The following is a 20,582-nucleotide window of genomic DNA, read 5'->3' as shown; positions in this document are numbered from 1 at the left end:
GAATCTCGGGAACCTTGAGGATGCTGCCTCTACTACAGAGTAAACCGTGTGAGAGTCTAGAGACACTTGACATAATGTCTGATTCCAAGCAGACAGCATCCCACTGGCCTGGCTCAGGCTTGCCCTTGATTGACAGTTCCACCAAGACAGCACACAAGGGGAAAAGAAAACCAGAGTGCTCTTATCGGGCAGGGACGGATGCTGAGTGCCCCCACAACAAATACCCACCCCCAGGGCTTTTGAGGTTTAGCCAGCGTTCACTAGTAGAGCGGTACTAGTTACCAGTATTCACCGGTAGGGTTGTTAGTGCTTGTTGATGGTCAGCGTCTGTTCCAGCTGTCCCAGAAGGTGTTGAATATTTTGAAGACCGTGCTTGTCTCCTACCCTTGGTCAGCCTCCTGAGGTAGACCAGCAGCCATCCCCACTGAGAGCTTGCCCCCCTGGGGACCTGCCACAGAGCCAGCATCCTCACTGCTCATGGGACGGCTCTCAGCCAAGGGATTTGTTCTCGTTTTTCCTCTAATTCTCGAAGCCCTCTCCTTCCAACACCGAGGAGACTTTACACTATCCCCTCAGCAGGATTAGGCCTTTGCAAAAGGCTAGAAGAAAATCTGTTTGCCTCAGGTTGTCTTTGCTTTTTCTGCCTCCCCTATTTCTGAGGATTTCCTGCAGCTTCAAGTGCAGATCTAAGGAAATCACCAAGAGCAGTGCATACATCAGTGTTTTTTTTTCTTTCATTATTTAGTCACTTAACGTGGCTTCTGCTCTTGGTAGGGGTGGGGGTGGAGAGACATTTTCCGCTAAACTGAGAAGGCAGTGGGGGTGGCATGGAAGTCGGGGATTACGGGGCAATATCACTCTGGAAACCTCTGCTTCTCGATTCCAGAGGGAAGAACCGCTGGTTAAGAACAGTTGAAAAGGTGCGAGCTGTGTTTCACTTCTGTGCTTAATGTCGGCATGGCGGGTTTGCCCCAGCCGCCCCTCCCGAGTCTTTGGCAGTGTTGCTAATGACGGAAGCCCATGAGAGAGAAGTTATGTAGAGAAGTGGAAAGGAGAGAACTTCTGAGTGTAGATTAGTTAAAATCCCTCGACTGCACGTGCCAGAAACCAACTTGAGCTAGCTTAAGTGAAAAAGCAGAAGTTATTTAGGGATACCAAGATTCTTTCAGAACCCCAGGGCAGGGGACAGCAGAGTGTCAGCAAGATACTGGAACCAGGAGGCAGACGGGGCAAGGAAGTGCATTTTCACCTTCTCTCCCCATGTGGCAGAGCGCAGGTGCTAGAAGCCCCGGTGCTAGAATCCCCCGCGACCGACCGACCGACCGACCAACCACGGTATCTTTTCAGCGCAGGCACGAACTGGTTCCTGGGCTCTACCCTCCTCTAGCCTCGCTCTGCCTCTGACTGGAACCAGGTCCTGGAAGAGCGTGGGGGGGTCTTTCCATCTTTCATCCTCTCTTCCCTGGAGACCGGCCCTCCCCGCCCTTCAGATCACGTGGCCGCCAACTGCCATTCAAAGATGAGGAATGTCTTTCTAGGCTCCAATTTCAAGTTTCCGAGGAAAGGCCTCTGACTCCTTTGGGATTAGGGGCTTTCCCTGGCCCAAACCACAGTGGGCTAAGGAGTAGGGTCACCTGCAGAATAGCCACCAGGAACCTACCCACAATGGATCTAGGGCGGGGGAGGGAGACAGACTTTCTTCTTCAGAGGGAATGTAGTAGGTCAATGAATGGAGTCAGCATTCAGTTTGAAGATATTCACTGATTTTTTTTGAATTTCCTTACCAAAATTTCCCAGTTTCACTGATCCAACTGAGTTAGTTCAGATAAACAAGGACTTAGCATATTGAAACCCGGAAGCCCTCCTTAAAAACAGTAGTTGTCAAACTTTTTTTTTTTTTACCGTGACCCATAAGAACTACACTTAACACCATAACCCAGCACATACATACACATAACTATAACTAGACCCCAAAACTCACAAAATAACGCTCAGATCTGCTGATTGCTTTGAAAACCCCTGCACTAACTGACCTTTTCCTCCTACAGACCACCCTTCCCTTTCCTGTTAAAAGCATGGCAAAGGCCCGTGTGTAAGTACAGCTGTTCACCTACAGAGAGTTTTCCAGGATGGCCCATTCGAGATGGCAGACTGAGTAGGTGCCTTTGGCTCCCACCCCCACCACCAGCTATACACATAGTCAGGCCCTTTGCTCTCACACACAGCGATCATCAGGAAAACCAACAATGTGAAAAATAAGGCCAGGATAAGGTAATAGGACAAGTGACAGGTAATTTAAAAAACAGGAATGTAGGAAAATTATGATTGGTTTTCTTATAAGGATCCAAAGGAGCTCTTGCATCCATAAAATAAGAAATGGAGGCTCTTGGGAAGGAATTACTCAGAGACAAAGTAAGAGTCACTGGAAATGTTTAAAATGACAGAAGTTTAATAGAAGGGTTGGGAGGAAATGTTTAAGAAAGCCCCCAGAACACAGATCAAAAAGACAAAATTATAGAAAATGTATATTTTTTAAGTATAAGCCTTATCTATCAAAAAATGTCTAATTTAACTGTCAGAAATTCCAGCAAGAGAAAACAGTGGAAAAGGTAGGAGGAAATCATTTAAAGAAATAAGATTGAAAATGCTGGGTGCTAAAAACAGTATGATTGCCAAAAGACCACACCTAGGTGTATCCTTAGGGAACTTGAGGATTGCTAATATAAAGATCCTAAAGTGTCCAAGCGGGGGAAAAAAGCAAAACCTCCATAGGACTGAAGATCAATGAAACATCACACTTCTCTCCAGTCACACTGGACATGAAGCTAATGGAGGAATGCAGTCCAACATCTAGAGGACATTGTTTTCTAATTGGAATTCTGTGCCCAGAGGTACCATAGAGCAAAATCTAGATAGATCAGATATGTAGGAATTCTACTTTCTAAGCACCTTTCCAGAAGACGCAGCTTAAGGATGTACTCAAGCAGAACAAGGAAGAAAACCAAGAGAGAGGGGCACCTATGTGGCTCAGCTGGTTAAGCATCCAAGTCTTGGTTTCAGCTCAGGTCATGATCTCGGGAGCCTGGGATGGGGCCCCGAGTTGGGCTCTGCGCTCAGCGCAAAGTCTGCTTGTCCCTCTCCCTCCTCTGCTCCTCTCCGCTTGCACTCCAACCCCCCACCCCCCGCCGTGCCTGTGCTCACTTGCTCTCTCTTAAATAAATAAATAAAATCTTAAAAAAAGAAAAGAAAGAAAGAAAGAAAAGAAAACCAAGAGAGAGACTTGGGATCTAGGAAACAGTGGCTCTCTCCTGGAAATGCAATAAAAGGACATCTCAGGATACTAGCTCTGCAGTGAGCCTGAAGATGATCCAGTGCACACTGGAACATTCTGTCACCGAGGAGGAACATCTCTGACACAGAGGGTGTGGCCGAATTTGAGATTCTAATGAAGACACATCATTGGAAACAAGAAAAGAATTAAAGCAATTAATAAACTCCTGCAAAAACAGAAAGTTATTCCAGACAGGCATGGCTCCTATGTGAACAAACAGGGAGGTGGCATGATTTTAATTGAGAAGGACCACAGGGAAGACATGACCTTAATGAGAGGAACGGTCTCCTGAAAGTGGCTCTGGGATTAGGACACTGGACACACAGAGAAGGAAGCGAAATCCCAGCGGGTTCCTTGGCTCTGCAGTGACCAGTAATCACAAGATGTGAGTGTTCTTTACTGGTTACCAACTTTGAAAACCAAGATCTAGACAGAGCACAGAAGATTGAAGTACAACCCTGAAACCAAAAGCATGAAGCAGTCTATCCACGCTGGCAGTGGGAAAGGAATGGTAACACTGCTCAAATCGGAGTGAGGAAGAGGTGGGGGAGGTGGTGGGGACACCAACAGCCATAATTTTGCATAGGGGATTTACTGTCTTAGCCAGGGAGAGTGTCCAAAGTGGATGGTCTTGGAACTAGAGGGGCTCACATAAGTGAAAAATGTAAAGTCCCGGAGAAATGAGGGACATTACCATGAGCTAAACCCTCATCTTTTGCATTACTCAGTCAAGAGCTATTATTGTCTGAAGTTGGCAAACTGGTAAATAAAGAAGGCGTAAGTATGTTACTCAGAGTTACGGAGGTAGTCACCAGAATTGCTAAAAACAGGAGCATTGAGAAGTAGTTGGGCTTACGGTGAGCGGAGAATGCAAAAAAAGGTAGTACTTCATTTTTTCAAATGAATTATATGACTTTTATTGTTGTTTTTGGCCTGAACTCCTCCATTTTTGAGCTTTTATGTGGAAGGCAAGAACAGGCTTCTTGGTTCTGGCATTCTCTGGGTTGATAGGAGCCCAAAAGTGGTCATCAGAATACACTTTACACAGCTGAGGTTGGATGGGGACCCAGTGAGTCAGTGAGTCACATGTTTTGTAACTTAAAGATAATGTTTTTCAAGATTTCTTTCTCCTCCCAGGGAATTAATTTCTGCAGACATTAAGTCAGATGCAAGCAAGTCCATTTGTCTCCATTCTCTTCCTCTCTTTCATCACAGCGTGTGTTCGTGTGGGATTTGGATGAGACAATAATTATTTTTCACTCCTTACTCACCGGGACTTTTGCATCCAGATACGGGAAGGTAAGAATCCACTTTGTCTCTTCTCTCTCTCTGTCTTTTTTTTTTTTTTTTTTTTTTCAACATGACAGTCTGTCCAGCTGGTTTGTCCTGGGAATTGTGGGGGCAGTTTATGAGGCGGCTTCTCCAACAAAAGCTGCCCCTCTGGGTCATTCTGGGTTTGAGAGCTCCTATGGAATGTTCCCTCGACATGTGAAAATTTAATTAGCTTCCCCTTCTGTCGTCCCCCATGCCGTTCTTCCAACACAAGAAGCGTTTAGCATCCACTCGATAGGATATAAGCTCAGAGTCTTTAGCTGTCTCCCTCCTAAGAGGGCGAGGATACACTGCAGCCAGAAACAGTAATCTTAGCTAAAAAACGAGGTAAAGTATTTTTCTAGTTCCCTGTTGTTTATCTTAGTGTCTCCAGCAGATGAATTCCATTTTCCTTCCGTTTTTCTGAGATGAGGGGGAGGCATTTTGTCCTCTCCGGCGTGGACCTTAGCAACAGCTTTGCAAACGTATCATGGACAAATTATGTCAGGGAACCATCCGGTTAGAATTCTGGGCAAAGGCTATCGGCTGAGTGGTGGTGAATGGAAGAAACACTGAAACCACCCTCATAATGCAAAAGTGAACCCAGCTGCTAACACCCAAAGCCTGCCGATTCTCTGCGTTCGTCCTGTTGGCTTCCCAGCAAACCACATATGGAGGCCGTCCCTTTGGGGAGACAGGTGGGGGTGGAGGGGCAGAGCTTTGGAGAGCAGGCAAGCTCTCATCTCGTCCGAGGTGACCGACCTGTTGGCAGCTGCTTCCACGCATGGGTAGGAACCATGAGACTCACCAGCGCCTGGAAAATATTTCTGTTTCTGTTTAGAGACCAGAAATATGATTTGACATCACCTCATGGCTTTTCCAGCTGCTCGTGTTTTTATGGGGGTTATAACAAGCTGGATGTGTAATTAGCAAGATAGATTTATCATCTGCCATTATGTTGTAAAGAATACAAAAATGGTGTCGGTGGTGCAGAAATCTCTTGCCACGTAGGAATGCCGTTAATATGTCTAGCAGTGCCTACAGGAAATCCGGCGTGCGTTCTTGCCCTGAGCACAGCTTAGGTAAAAGATGGCAGAGTCCAGAGCTGCGGAAAACACCAGAGTGGACTTGGCAGCCATTGCAAAAAGTGGGGCCATCCCAAAGGGGCTGTAGTAGTGAGATACCCACTAGGTCTGGGTGTTTTGGGGTTTTTCTCACCACCCCAGTAAAGCCCCCACCCGCTAAAAAGCATGCCTCCCCGCTTCTTGCCCTTTGAGATAGCCCACTCTGAAGTCCTACAGCTGCATGCTACAGCTGGGCTCTCGTGGACTGTGTAGGGCTGTGTAATCTTGGGGATGGGATGGTCTTTGTGTCTCTATCACCACCATTGCTGAAACCAAACTGGGCATCCTCAAGACAGGGACAAAGCCCAGAGCACCTTTCTGAGCCCGTGCTACCTGATCCTCTGCCCAACCCTACCACCTAATCCCAGCCACCTCCACCTCCAGCTGTCGATCTTGCCCTTTATAGCTGCCTACAGGGCGGGGGTGGTGGGGGGGGGGGAGTCATCCTACAACACAAGCCTAGTTGTGTCACTTCCCTGCTGGAAAATGGTCCCTGGCCTCCCCATGGATAAACCCTAATCCCAGGCTCCCAAGGCCCTTCATGAGCTCGTTCCTGCCCCATCCTGCAGCCCCGTTTCCCGCTACTCATTGTAACTTGCTTTCTGTCCTCAAACCTGGCCACGTTCTCTTCCATCTCCGCTAGGTCTCTCCCAGGAAGCACAGGGTGCAGAGTAGGAAAGTGAGGTGGGGGAAGGGAGGCAGCCAATGCACTTTGCATAAAGAGTTACTGCCGCAGTTGACTAGGGCTCAGTCCCTCTTGCGGCCCCTGGAAGACTCTGTAGAGCACGCCTCGGAGTGGACCCACCAACGAGTGAGGCTGCTGGGATATTTATCTGCATCTTCCCTTCCATCATAGGTTGAGGGCTTCTGCTAGAGTATTACCTCCCTGCACTTCTGGCCTGCCCCAAGAAAGCCATAGAGCACAGTGCTCACAATTGAAAGCCTCTGCGTGTACAGGAATGGCCACAGCTGAGGGCGCATGGGGAAGGGGCACCCTGGAAGCTTCTGCTGTAATCTGGAATGTTCTACCATGTTCTTTTACTAGATGAAATCTTACTTCCAGTTCTCATTTTAAATGTAGCTTCCTTCAAGAGGACTTTGCTAACCACTCCCCTTTATGCAAATTGCAGCTCTCCCTATTACTGAGTTTTTCATCTATAATTATGCACTCACAGTCTGTCTCCCTTCTAGGTTATATGTACCATGAGGGCAGGGTCTGTGAACACTTCTTTACCTACCCAGCCAAGCAGTGCCTGGGCCAGAATTGCTCAATAAATATTTGTTGCATGAATAAGTCAGGACGATCCTCTAGAATGAAAGCTACATGATGACAGGCACATTTTTTGCCCTGTTTTGTTCATTGCTTTATCCCCAGTGCATAGAACAGAACCCCCCACTTAGAAGGCTTCAAATAAATATTTGTTGAAGGAAGGAAGGAAAATAGTATCAAAACAAAAATGCCTAGCTGGTGGCCAACGACCAAATTCAGCCTGCAGACATTTTTGTTTGGCCCCTAGAGTGTTTGAAAAAATGTGAATTTGTCGCCAACATTTAAAAATCAGGAGATTGCACAGACCAAAACAATCCAGATTTCCAACTCTTCTTGAAAAATTAGAAAATCTGGCAATCCTGCATTCTCATGTGGCAGCAATCAATAGGAGCTGAGTAGCAACTGGCCTTTTGGGGGGGGGCGTCTGCTCTGCAGCTGAACCACAGCCCCCACTTGGCCTGTTTAACCCACTTATGGGACCCTCCTGGCCTCACTGGCATCTGAGTTCCAACATCTGTCCTAGAATTTCGGAAACACAGAAGGTCAGAGTTGGAAGGACCTAGGAGACCAACATGCCCAAATAGTCGCCATGGTATAGAAGGAGAATCTGAGGCCCAGAGAGAGTAAGATCACCCAGGAGAGAGTAAGAATCGTATTTCAGGCTCACTTGCCTGCTTGTGAGCCCCCAGGATGCCCAGGGGAAACTGAGATGAGAAGCTCTTGGAGCATCCAAGTCCCCTGTGCCAGGTTCACTCCAATTCTAGAATTCACCACTCCCTCCTCCAGCTCTCTCCCCCTAGGTGAGGAATGAGGGGCTTTTTTTATTTGCTAAAGCCAGCCGCCCCAAGAGAGACCAAAATAACCATGGCTTAAACAAAACAGTTTGTCTCTTCGAAGTAACAGTCCAGGTGTGAGCAGCTCGAGCTGGTAGGGCTGCTACACACCAGCACCAGGCGCCAAGGCCTATATGTCCTCTGCCATTACAGAACACTGCCCTCATTGGCAAGGTAAAACCTGCTCGCCCCCATGTGTATATTCCAGTCAGTGGGGAGGGGGAACAGGAAGAGGAGAATTTACACCTCTTTATTTTACTTTATTTTTATTTTCCTTCCCTCTCTGTTAAAGGCCAGACTCAGAATCTGTGTATGTATATATATATGACATATCTATATCTCATTTCTGTTCACATCCCATTGGCCGAAACTTGACCACATGGCCACATGTAGCTGCAAGGGAGTCTGGGAGATGTAGTCTGGTCACGTGCACCATTGAAGTTCAGGAATTCTATTATTCTGGAGGGAGAAGGGAAGAATGGATATCGGAGGACAGCTAGCATTTCCTAGCACAAAGTACCATCTCATAAGAAGAACAATGAAAGAGGAAAATGTTGAGGAAAAAGATCCTAGAGGGCAATCATATTTGTAGGTCTAAAGCTCCAAAGAGAGATCTGGGCTACAGCGATAAACTTGGAAGTCAGAGAAGTATCGAGGACCTAGAGGAACAGGAGTATGAGCCCCATTTTGCAGACAGAGTAACTGAGGCACAGGGAGGTGATATAGTCAAGGTAGTCATAATAGAACTAAAACACATGGCTTTGACTTTTGGCCCACAGCTCTTTCTCTTTGTGCTTTTTCCAGAAGCTACAGCTATGTGGAACTCATTATTAATAGCCAGGATCAAGCAGGAGTCCATTTGAAGCATGGAGTGTTTAAGCTATAAAGGGTATTTATTGAATCACAAAAATTGAAAAACTCAGAGGTACCTGGAATTCAGGTGGGGCTGGATCCAGGAGCACAAGCAGTGTTCTCAGGGCTTGGTCTTTCTGTATCCCTCGTCCGACTTTCTCCATATAGCAACTCCCTGTCAGCAGTCCCAACTGAAAAAGACATACCTCCGGAATTCCAGCACAGCTCCCAGGCTTGAATCTCATTGGCCCAACCTCTGTGGCTCTGGTCAGCCAGCCTAGATCAAGAGCCGATGCCCAGAGAGAGTGGAGGAGCAGGTCAGTTCCGCCCCAACCAAATGCATAGAATGGGGGAGAGATGTTTCCCAAAGGACACTGAAACGCTCTTTCCAGAAGAGGGTGAGGACCATGGAGGTCCAGAATGGGTTCTGACGGCCGAGACATCCTGTACATCCATGCCGAGGCCCAGTGGCTCTTTGCTTGTGGCCACTGCATTGAGCACTGTACAGGAAAGCAGAAGTCATACTAATTGTGGTCCCAGCCAAAGGGGTAACTTGCTGTTTACTTAAGGAAATAAGACCAACAGAGCTAAAATGATTAAGGACTGATTCAAAACAGAGTGTTTGAATTTTCAAACAGAAACTGGGCTCTCTTCCTGTTCCCAATCAGAGGCATGTGCTGCTCGAGGCTGTCATCTCTCCACTTCCTTTCCATCTCTTCCTACCCAGTGCTCAGCGCCAGAGCCTCCCTTTGGTAGCAGTACCTCCCTCATCTTGTGGATCCATTAGAAATTCCCCGGAGAGCTGGAGCGGCCCACAGTCACCGCCTCTTCCCTAACCTCTCCTCCTCCCACCTCGCTCCTAGCAGTCCCTGAACTCTATTTTTTCCAGCCTGGATTAGACAAATGCAAGGTGGTCAGGAGCCTTTCTTTGCTGTGGCCAGGAAAGGACTCTTAAGAGGGATTCATCGGCAGTCCACCCGCCCCGGGGTTCACAGCAGGTCGGCGCTGACTCCTCCTTTGGTGCCTTGCCTTCCAGGCAGCTCAGTACCAATTGGAAACTCAACTCCGGGACCAGTTGTGTGTGTCTTTTTAATAACAGCTTTCTGGAGATAGAATCCTGTGTGCTCTACCCATACGTTTCCGTCTGTACATTTCAGTGCTTTTTAGGATCTCACAGAGTTGTGCAGCCATGACTGCCATCTAATTTTAGCACATTGTCATCACCCCAAAAAGAGACCCTGTGCCCCTTAGCGGTCACTCCCTGTTTCTCCGAGTCCCTGACCACTACTAATCTACTTTTGGTCTCCATAGATTTGCCTCTTCTAGACATTTCTTATAAAATAAATTCAACAATGTGTGGTCTTTTGTGACCAGCTTCTTCACTTAGCCTCCTGTTTTTGAGATCTGACCCATCCATGCTGTGGCGGGCACCTGTACTCCAGCCCTTCTCATTGCCATGTGGTTCTCCCTTGTACGGACTGTACTACATTTTGTCTGTCCCTTCCTGAGTTGAGGGACAGCTGGGTTTGGGGCTCTTATGCATAATGCTGCTGCGAACATCTGAGGATAAGCTTTTGCAGGGACACCTGTCTTCAGTTCCCTTAGGTATGTACCCAGGAGTGGAATTGCTGGGTCATATGGTAACTCTAGGGTTAACATTTTGACCAACTGCCAAACTGTTCTCTGGGGTAGTTGCACCATGTTATGATCCCCTAAGCAGTGTGTAAGGGTTCCAATTTCTCCATCTCCTCACCAACACTTGTTAGTGTCTTTTTGGTCATAGTTCTCCCAGTGGGTGTGAAGTGGGATCTCATGGTGGTTTTGATTCGCATGTCCTTAATGACTAATTATGTTGACTAGTGATGTTTCATGTGCTTATTAGCCATTTGTAGTATCTCTTTAGAGAACTATCTGTTCAGATCCTTTGCCCACTTCTTTAAGGATATGTCTTTTTCTTATTGACTTATAAGAGTTCTTTATATATTCTGGATAGATATGTGATTTGCAGTATTTTGCAACAGCAGATAATGTGATTTGCAAATATGTTTTCTCCATTTGGTGGACTGTCTTTTCACTTTGTGGATGGTGTTCTTAGAAGTATTTGAAGTATTTCAAGGGAGAAGGATTGAAATTAAATTTGAGAAAAGGTAGCCAGGGAATGAGGCCTCATGGAAAAGCTCAATGTTGAATAAAGACTCTAAGGCGGGGCGCCAGGGTGGCTCAGTCAGTTAAACATCTGCCTTCGGCTCAGGTCAGGATCTCAGGGTCCTGGGATCAAGTTCCACATTAGCCTCCCTGCTCAGTGGGGAGCCTGCTTCTCCCTCTCCCTCTGCCCATCCCCACCATTCATTCTCTCTCTCTCTCTCTCTCTCAAATAAATAAATAAAATCTTAAAAAAAAAAAAAAGACGAAGTCGAGGAACAGATATCTGGTGGAAGAGCAGAGGGAGCGGCAAGTGCAAAGGCCCTGAGGCAGAAGTTTGCCTGGTGGATTTTAGGGACAGCAAGGAAGCTGACATGGTTGGAGCAGAGCAAGCAAGGAGAAGAGTAGTAACTCACCAGCCTTTTACTCTGAAGGCTTGGAGTAGAGGAAGGACAGGGTCTGAGTTCTATTTCTAAAGAATCCCTCTGGCTGCTCCCCTGGGGAGAATAAACCACAGGGGAGCAAGGTTGGAAGCAGGGAGACCAGTTTGCAGGCAACTGCAACAGTCCAACTCAAAGAGGATGGTTGTTTGGACCAGGGTGGTAGAGGCGGAGTGGTGAGAAGTGTGGCAATCTGGATATATTTTGAAGGCAGAACCAACCACAGATAAAGAACGCAGCATGATTCCTTATTCTCTCACACTGGGCTACAGAGACGTCCTAGTTTCTGCCCAGGGTCTTCCTCTGAAGAGACCTGACTTATTCGCCCCCTAGTGCCAACGAGAAAATTCCTCTTGAACAAATTCCCCTATTTTTTGCACAGTGCGCTATATGCCAACTACTCTGCTGTGAGCACTATTATTTTTTAAGTTGGACCTCACATGCAGGCATTGAGTTATTCATATTCTTTGTGCACACAAAGCCCCTCTCTTGTTTCACAGGGGTAAAAATGTGTGTTTCCTTTTAGACCCATTTGGATCTTCCCCCTCCCCTCCCCATGTTTAATGTGGTAGGTTCTGTTTGTTTTCCTATGACATATGTACAGGTTTTTTGCATACATTTGTGTCACGTCTGTAAAGAGCGTTGTTTAAATACCCTGTGTTTCTCACTTCTCTCCTGCTCTGTGGTTTTGGATCCTTCCACGTCATCCTACAGGCAACACCAGTGTTCTGACTCAGTGGTTCTCAACTGGAGGTGACTTGGCCCCCAAGGGACATTTGGCAATGTCACAGCCATTCTGGGTTGTCACAGCTTAGAGGGGTGCTACTGGCATCTAGTGGCTAGAGGCCAGGGATGCCGTGAAACATCCCACAATGCACAGGATGCCCCCACCACAGAGACTGATCTGACCCCAAATGTCCATACCCTGCGTCTAACCACTGCTCTGGATTCCGTGTTAACCTTCTCTGCCCTCTGCACGAGGAGGACTCCTAGGCTCCCCCAACTCCCTACCCGCACAGACAATGCTGTGACAAGCATCCTTCAAGGACTCTTGAGCTTTGCACGTTCTCTCTCACTGAATCCCCACCACAAATCTGTAAGGCACGGCTGCTCCTATTATACCCATTTCTGGAGAAACTGATGCTCAGAGAGGTGGTGTGATTCAGCCATAGTCACCCAGCTTGGAAGGAATGAAAGCCAGGGTGTGGCCCACTGCTCTCAACCATGCATCTAGACAGCATGCCCAGCGAGCCATGTAAATGTTCTCAGGGTAAAAATGAAAAGCTACTGGAGTGAACTCCTGCTTGACTATGAACTCCAGGCGTGCACGGACTGGGTCTGATGTGTTCATATCTTCATCCCCTGGCACCCAACAGTGCCTGGCACATCTGCTTGACAAATATTTGTTGAATAAACAAATAAATAAATAGCTTGCAGGCAGGGAGTTTTAAGTGTGAGCAATTGCAAGCACTGCAGAAATGGGATTCCAGGGTGCCTGCCTTCAAGGGAACAGATGTCCACACACATGACAAGACAGGGGCTTGTCACGTTCTCTCCGGGGCCAAGATGCTGGGTGCCAGCCTGGCCTGGCCTCACCCAGAGCTTGGCCCACAGGAGGGGCTCAGTGAAGGCCGTGGAGTATTGAGCAAGTGACCCCTCTAGGCAGGGTAGCGGCCAGGGACATTTTGGCAGGTGGGGGCCCTGGGCTGGAGCCAGATTGCCCTTGATGCCTGCCTGAGCAGAATCCTATCCAGGGTTTCCTTCCATGTCACGCCTTTAAAGGGCCATGCCTTCCTCAATCCGAAAAGATTTGAGGTTTCAAACTGGCAGTGCAGGGCCAAACCTGCCTAAAGACAGGTTTAGTCTGGTCCCCTGGCATTTCCTTAAGTTCTCAATTCATTGCTGATATTTTTTTATATCTTTTTTTTTTAAGATTTTATTTATTTATTTGAGAGAGAGAGAGAGCATTAGCAGCGGGGAGAGAAGCAAGCGGTGAGGGAGAAGCAGGCTCCCCGCCAAGCAGGGAGCCTGATGTGGGACTCAATCCCAAGATCCTGGGATCATGACCTGAGCCCAAGGCAGATGCTTAACCTACTGAGCCACCCAGGCGCCCTCTCTCTCTCTCTCTCTCTCTTTTTTTTTTTTTTTTTGAGAGAGAGAGAGTGCACACACATGCAGGGGCAGGGGCAGAGGGAGAGAGAGAGAGAGAGAGAGAGAGAGAGAGAGAATCCTAAGCAGACTCCACTCCCAGTGCAGAGCTCAACACAGGGCTCAATCCCACGACCCTGAGATCATGACCTGAGTTGAAACCAAGAGTCGGATGCTTAACTGACTGAGCCACCCATGCACCCTGCCAGTTTTTTTAAATCTGGGTATTTTACATAAAAATCTGGATGTCTCACTTCTCTTGAAAACTGGGGTCTGGCAACAACAAGCCTGAGTTTTCAAAGAGTGGGGACCTCTGACAGGACATACACCCTCAGGTGCCCCTCAGCCCCCTCACTGAGTGGTGGACTGTGGAGCTCTTCCCCTCGTGGATGGTGCCTCCTTTGTCCCTGGAGACACATCTGTGACCCACCGAGGCCGGGTTGTGCCCAGAGTGTGTGGGACCTGTGGGGGCAGAGATCGCTGGCCCCTGGTTCCCTCCAGCCGACCTCTAAGCTCTATCAGGTCATTCTGAGCTGTGCACTTAGCATCCTCTCGGAAACACAGTGTCTCCTTCCTCATGGGCATCTGTCCAGGGAAGCTGTTACGGCTGGGGGTCTGTTCACTCAGAGGGGTGCAAACCCCTACCACCAGGACCACCTTCCCCTCCTCCAAAAGCTGGAAGGGAAGCAGTGCTCCTCACCCAGTGTCCTCACGCAGGGCTCTCCGCCCTTCCTGAGGAGATCTAAACGCCCTACGGCTCAGAGCGCCACAGAGCTTGCCATAGCACTGCTGCAGGGGTTCATCTCTTGCGGGGATGACTTGGCGCTAGAACCACATCACCATCATCTTCATTAGGTGACTGGGATGGAATTTCCATTACAGCGGCACTGTGAGCACCCCGCCCTGTGCCCTTAGCCCTCCCCATTCCTGTGGGCACGATGGCTTCCCTCTGCCAGGACCTGTGACACTCTGGGGCTGATTCTTCAGTCTCCCGGATGGCCCCAGTTGCACACGGCAATGACCCGCTCACTGACCCGCCCCTGTTGACTTCCTTCCCTTGCCCCCACTTCCCTACTCGGCCACCCGGGCTTCCCGGGGTCTCCTCTCGGATAAACTCGCAGCGGACTCCTAGGCTCAGGGGCTGCTTCCGGGGAGACCCAGACTCCGACTCCAAGGAGGTCCGAGTGTTCAGACTTCCTCCCGATTCCAGGAATGGGAACTCTTCATTGTCAGCACCCTGTTGTCACATAACCCCTCCTGGCAACGTGAAGTGTGGTCCGGCGCCCCGCATCAGCAGGGAGCTGTTAGAAATGCAGAGTCTTGGGTCCCAGATGCACTGAACCAGAGCAGACATTTAAACTTGACTCGCAGGTGATCCCTTCACACATTAGTCTGTGCCACAAGATGTAAGCCATGAATTCACTCGTTGATCCGGCCCGCCCGCCAGCCTCTTTGTGCGTCTGGAAGAGGCTGGGTAGAGAGCCTGGCCAGATCTCGGCTCTGTGCTCATTCCCGCCCCCCCCCCCCCCGCCCCGACGGCCCCTCTGCCCCCTCAGACCAGCCACAGTCCTCCCCCACTCCTCAGCGGGTGTTATTACGTGATTCCGGCTCGGATTCCGGAATCCAATACCCAGTGCAGTGCCATCAGGATTCAATCAGATCCAGTTGGCGATACACGGCTGAGCCTGTCCGTTACCACTTTACAAACTGAGAAGAAATAAAAAACCCCGGTTTTATGACCCAGCAGTTAAAAACTATTTGTAGAAGTCGCTACGGTTCAAATCAAAAGTGCCCTCCCTGGAGGACTATTAGTTAATTCAGAGGACCACGGATTCTTTCCTTCTCTTTCTTTTTACCCCGTCTACCTTGAGATGCGGTTCTAATTCACTTCTGCCGCTCAGACGTCGAGAGCTTTCCATCCTTTGACAAACACAAGCCAAAGTGCTTAAGGACATCTGTTTATTTTATTTCTTTAATGAGAAAACCTTCCAATTTCTCCGGGCTCAGCTGTGTTTATTTACACTGTGTTAGCCATGTGAGGCTAGCACCTTGGAAGTTTAAAGTCCTGGTGGGGCCCTCGAAGCGGCCTCCAGCTCTGAAATGGAGTCAGCCCTGCCCAAGGAAAACAGAGTCCTTGGAACTCTATAAAATAGATTTTCAAAATAAATACTGCCTAATTCACTCGGTAGATGTGGATTAAGTCAAGATGAATACAATTTGGAAAGGATTTTCTGAGGAAGTCGGAGATTTCTTTCCCCCACTGGGGGTTAAACCTTGTATTTAAATCTTTGTTTTTCCCCCTCCAGCTCTCTTTTCAGTTAAGGGAAAGGTATTTAGTCTTTGTGGCTAATAAAGAAATGAGGACTTTGATTGGCCTTCGACAGTGGTGATTATTTTCTTTGTAGGACCAGGGATGGTGACTTCGCTGGCCGCTTCACTCCATCCATTAGGGCAAGAAGCAAGCATCTGTGGTTGTCATTCTGGCGGGGGTGGGTGCGGAAGAGGTTGGAAATGCTTTGAAAGATGCCTGAGAGGTGAATGACAGTTGGAGGGGCCATGGGCAGGGGGTGGTACCCTTTGTAGATTTAATCCCCTGTAATAGTGCTTCCCTGAGCCCGTGGGCCTCCATGCCAAGTGCCTCTGCTTATGTATTTTAGAGCATTAAAGGATTATTTCCAACATAAAATATATTTTAGAGATGGTTTGGGGTTGTCAGAAAAGTGCTCATTAGCAGGGACTTTCTTTGAAGCCCTGTGCTCTCTGCTGCTTGGAGAGAGACCATTTCCTTGCAGAATCAACTTAGGTTGCGGGTTTTCAAGCTGGTTAAGACCCCTGATTTTCCGCCCACAAATTTAACAAATGCTGACCGCTTCCCAAGACTTCTTTGGCCAACCTTTTTGTTTTGTTTTGTTGTTCCCTTCTTTAGTTCTACCTTTCAGTGACTGCTGAAGGGGATCTGAGAAAAGTAATAATAATAAGGGGGTTTTAAATCTCCTATGCAAAACCTACAACAGATTGTCGGTTGGGCTCGGGCAAGAAGCTCTTTGTCTTCTGTAAATATAGGGGTTGGTGCTCACAATTATAAGGAATAAAAAAACAATCCTAGGCACCCTGCAAACCTAAATAATGGGAACAATTTTCCCTTAACACTTAACTAGCAGGTTGAGAAGCTGCCTCCCCCCTCACCCCACCGGCACTTTTTACGGTACTTATTTTCCAACAATAGGGCTCTTGAGCTGTCCCAAGCTCACTGGAATTGCTGTGAGCCTTTGGGGATGAGGGTGTCACTCGGTGAATGGCAGGAAGGTGTCAGCGAGGTTGTATTGGGGAACTAGGAGGTTCCCCCCACCATGCCCACTTCCCCCACTTCCTCTGTGAATGAGTGAACTTGTAGGCCCTTCTGATGGCAGAGGGGGGAAAGCTCGGATCCAAGTCCCCCCCACAGGGCCTAGTTCAAAGTAGAAATACGCAGTTGTAGAACCTCTTTGGAAATGTCCATCAACGGATGAATGGATAAACACTTGCTAGGATGTTCGTACAGTAGAACGTTTTTCAGGCATACAAAGGCATGCCGTACCGATCCAAACTACAACGTGGACAGACCCTAAAAACGTTACACTACGTGAAAGAAGCCTGCATCGTGTGATTCCATTTCTACGAAACATCCAGAATCTGTAAATCCACACAGACAGAACACAGGTGGGTGGTTACCAGGGCCTAGGGGGAGTGGGGAGTGGGGAGCAGCTGCCTTGTGGGTGTGGGGTTTTCTTTTGAGCTGATGGAAATATTTAGGAACTAGAGAGGTGTTTGCTCATCTGTAAAATCAGAATAATATTCCTGCCCCACTGACCTCAACAGACCAGCCTCGGAATCAGGTGGTATTTCCCAAAGGGTACTGTGGGTACCTTTGAAGGGATACAACTGCCTGGAACTGGAAAAAAAAAAATCCACATTTTTTACTCAGAAAATGAGGAGTTTTGTTGTTGTTTTTTTTTTTAAGTAATTTTGTCATCAGGTTTTGGGGTCAGGGTAACACTGGCCTCATAAAATGAGTTGGGAGGTGTCGTCTTCTGTTTTCTGGAAGAGATTGTGGAGAATTGGTGCTAATTCTTCTTGAACTGTTTGGTAGAATTCTCCAGTGAAACCATCTGGACCTGGAGATTTTGTTTTTCAGGAGGTTTTTAACCATGAATTCAATCCTTTAAATGCTTATTGCTAGTTCATCCTGGATGAGTTTTGGTAGTTTGTGGTTTTCGAGGAATTGGTTCATTTTGCCCATTGTCAAATTTATGTGTATAAGAAAGAGCTAAAAAAAAAAATTTACTTTCGGGAGCCTGGGTGGCTCAGTTGGTTAAGCGACTGCCTTCGGCTCAGGTCATGATCCTGGAGTCCCAGGATCGAGTCCCACATCGGGCTCCCTGCTCAGCAGGGAGTCTGCTTCTCCCTCTGACCCTCTTCCCTCTCGTGCTTTCTATCTCTCATTCTCTCTCTCTCTCAAATAAATAAATAAAATCTTTAAAAAAAAAAATTTACTTTCATGGTGACTTTCAGTTTGTAGCATATAACCCATACCCAGAAGCCTTCAATTATAGGGATAAACGCTATAAGCCCCTCCCCCCATGCGCATGGCACTGGGTCACAAGTCATCCCCTTGGTCCTCAAGACAAACCCACAAAGGCAGATGTGGTGATCCCCATTCTACCCAGGACACCACCTCAGACCACCAAGCTAGCAAGTGACAGAGAAGGAATCAGACCCAAGAGCTCCAAAGGCCATTCTGAGCCCCAAGGCCATCAGAGCACATGACAGCCGATCACAAAACCCCCAGTTCTAGGGCCAACGTTCAGACCTTCACTCCAACCCAATTCCTCCCTATGCAGGACACCATGCTAGGGGGAAGGGAGGGGGCCCGAAGGCCACAAGTGACTCTCAACCATGTTTTTTGTTGCATTTTTTAAATTAGTTGGCCAGCATTTAAAATTGGGAGATTTTTTTTTAAGATTTATTTATTTATTTATTTATTTATTTGAGAGAGAGCGAGCACGAGAGGGGGGAGGGTCAGAGGGAGAAGCAGACTCCCCGCTGAGCAGGGAGCCCGACGCCCGGGACTCCAGGATCATGACCCGAGCTAAAGGCAGTCGCCTGACCAGCTGAGCCACCCAGGCGCCCCTAAAATTGGGAGATTTTGAGGGTCCCCTGGGTGAGTCAGTTGATTGAGACTCTAAATCTTGGTTTCAGCTCGGGTTGTGATCTCAAGGTTGTGAGCTCGAGCCCTGCGTCGGGCTCCACACTCAGCAGAGAGTCTGCTTGAGATTTTTCTCTCCCTCTCTTCCTGCCCCTCCCCCTGCTCACGCGTGCGTGCTCTCTCTTCTCTCTTAAATAAATAAATAAATAAATAAATAAATCTTTTTTAAAAAATAAAATTGGGAGATTTCACATAAAAATTCAGATTTCTGGGTTCTCCTGAAAAATCAGAAGGTCTGGCCACGAGGCACCCACAATCCCAAATGGCATCGCTTGGCTGGAGCTGCATCGCAGCTGCCCCTTTAAACGGGGCCGGTGGGCTCCAGTTTGCCACAGTCCCCACTACTCCCTGTTGCATATGGCCAAATATGAGTCATCATTACTCTCCCTTGCACTGCTGTCTCTCTCTAGGAAGAGTCAAGCAGGAAGTTAAATATTTCTCGCAGCAGGAGGTGGAGAATGAAGGACAACAAGGCCCTGTGTCCCACCTGGCCCGTTCTGTCCATTCACGTGAGCTGCTTAGTCTCTGTCAGTATGGCTGTCTTTGGTGCCTCATTTACAGGATGAAGCCCAAATTCTGTGGGCCAGCTTCCAGACCCTTCCAGATCCTCTCCCGCCTCAGCTCTGAGACTCTCAAGTGTATATTTTAGGCTACAGCTTTGCAGTTGCCCCAAGAAACTCCAGGGCTTTGTACTGTGCCGTTCACTAGGAATGCTTTTCTCACTTGCCACCCATTTGCCCAGCTAATGCTCACTCAGCCTTCAGGTCTTATCCTGGATGTCTCCGCCTCCAGGAAGCTTTCCTTGACTGTCCTGGGTTAGGCATCCCTCCTATGTGCTCCCTTAGCACCCTGCACTTACCCCTCTTACAGATAGATGTTTTATCACCTCATTACTTGTCTGTCTGCCCAACTGGACTGTAGCTTCTCAAGTGCAGGGATGGTGACTGTGTCTTCATATCCCTACTTTTCTAGCACAGCACGTTCGATGTGCCCCATAATTGCTGTCAAATCAATTTTCTTTCAGTTATAAGTAACAGAAACCCAACTTAAGCTGACAAGCAGAAAAGTGAACTCATTGCCTTTTATAACCAAAATGTTCAGGGGTGTATCGGCTTCAGGTACGGCTGAATCCAGGGGCTCAAGCAGTGTCAGCAGAACTCGGTTTTTTTTTCATTTGCAGTGGCAAAAATGCACCCCCTAGCAGCACAAGACCAACATCCTGCCAGCTCAGTAACCCCAGTAAATAGAGACTACCTCTTTCCCAGTAGTTCCAGCCAAGTCCCAGACAAAGCTGTTCTTGACCTGGATTGAACCAGTCACCCTGGGGTTAAGCGGGTCAGCTTCCTCATAACTGCACAAATAGAGTGTGATGAAATTCAGGCTCCCAAAAAACACTTATGATGCTACTACCAGCAGGTGTGCTGGATGCTGTGCTGACAAGAATAGCAAACACTCCCTTCCACATGTATGTTGTAAGCCACATGGAGGCCAAGAGCCTGCATGGTCTTACCCAGCATGTAATCGGTGCTCAGTAAACATTTGAAGATGAAACATAATCTGACCGGTTCCCAGGGTCCATGCCCTTAGCTGTGGCCCTAAGCAGTATGGTCCATTACCTCTATGCCCTCCTCTAGTACTCCTCTCCCCCCCGACTCTGACCCAGCCACACTGGCCTCCTCGGTGGTACTCAGACCCACCAGACACACTCTCACCTCAGGACCTTTGAACACTTGGTTCCCACTATCTGAGATGCTCCTCTTCCCACATGGCTTCCTCCCTCTTCCCCCGAAAATCTTCTGAAATGCCTCCTTCTCAGCAAATACCTCCTTAACCATTCTATGAAATTGCCACACCTCCTACACAGCCCACATACATGACACAGATTC

General features: G+C 48.1%; 1 protein-coding gene across 4 annotated transcripts in view; it reads left to right on the top strand.

Annotated features, from left to right (window-relative positions):
- EYA2 (EYA transcriptional coactivator and phosphatase 2) overlaps positions 1-20,582 on the top strand; it is a 267,975-nt gene that overhangs the window by 173,512 nt on the left and 73,881 nt on the right. For all 4 annotated transcript variants that reach the window (XM_073880319.1, XM_025875419.2, XM_073880317.1 and 1 more), the window contains exon 9: positions 4,547-4,630. In XM_073880319.1, the coding sequence (XP_073736420.1) occupies positions 4,547-4,630 (84 nt within the window). The remainder of the gene's footprint in view (positions 1-4,546; positions 4,631-20,582) is intronic.

Source organism: Callorhinus ursinus, unplaced genomic scaffold (assembly GCF_003265705.2).
Source record: "Callorhinus ursinus isolate GAN/ISIS: 27379988/994484 unplaced genomic scaffold, GSC_fseal_2.0 scaffold38, whole genome shotgun sequence".
Taxonomy (NCBI): Eukaryota; Metazoa; Chordata; class Mammalia; order Carnivora; family Otariidae; genus Callorhinus; species Callorhinus ursinus.
Note: the sequence above shows the minus strand (reverse complement) of the source record. Positions and strands in the feature narration are given on the sequence as shown.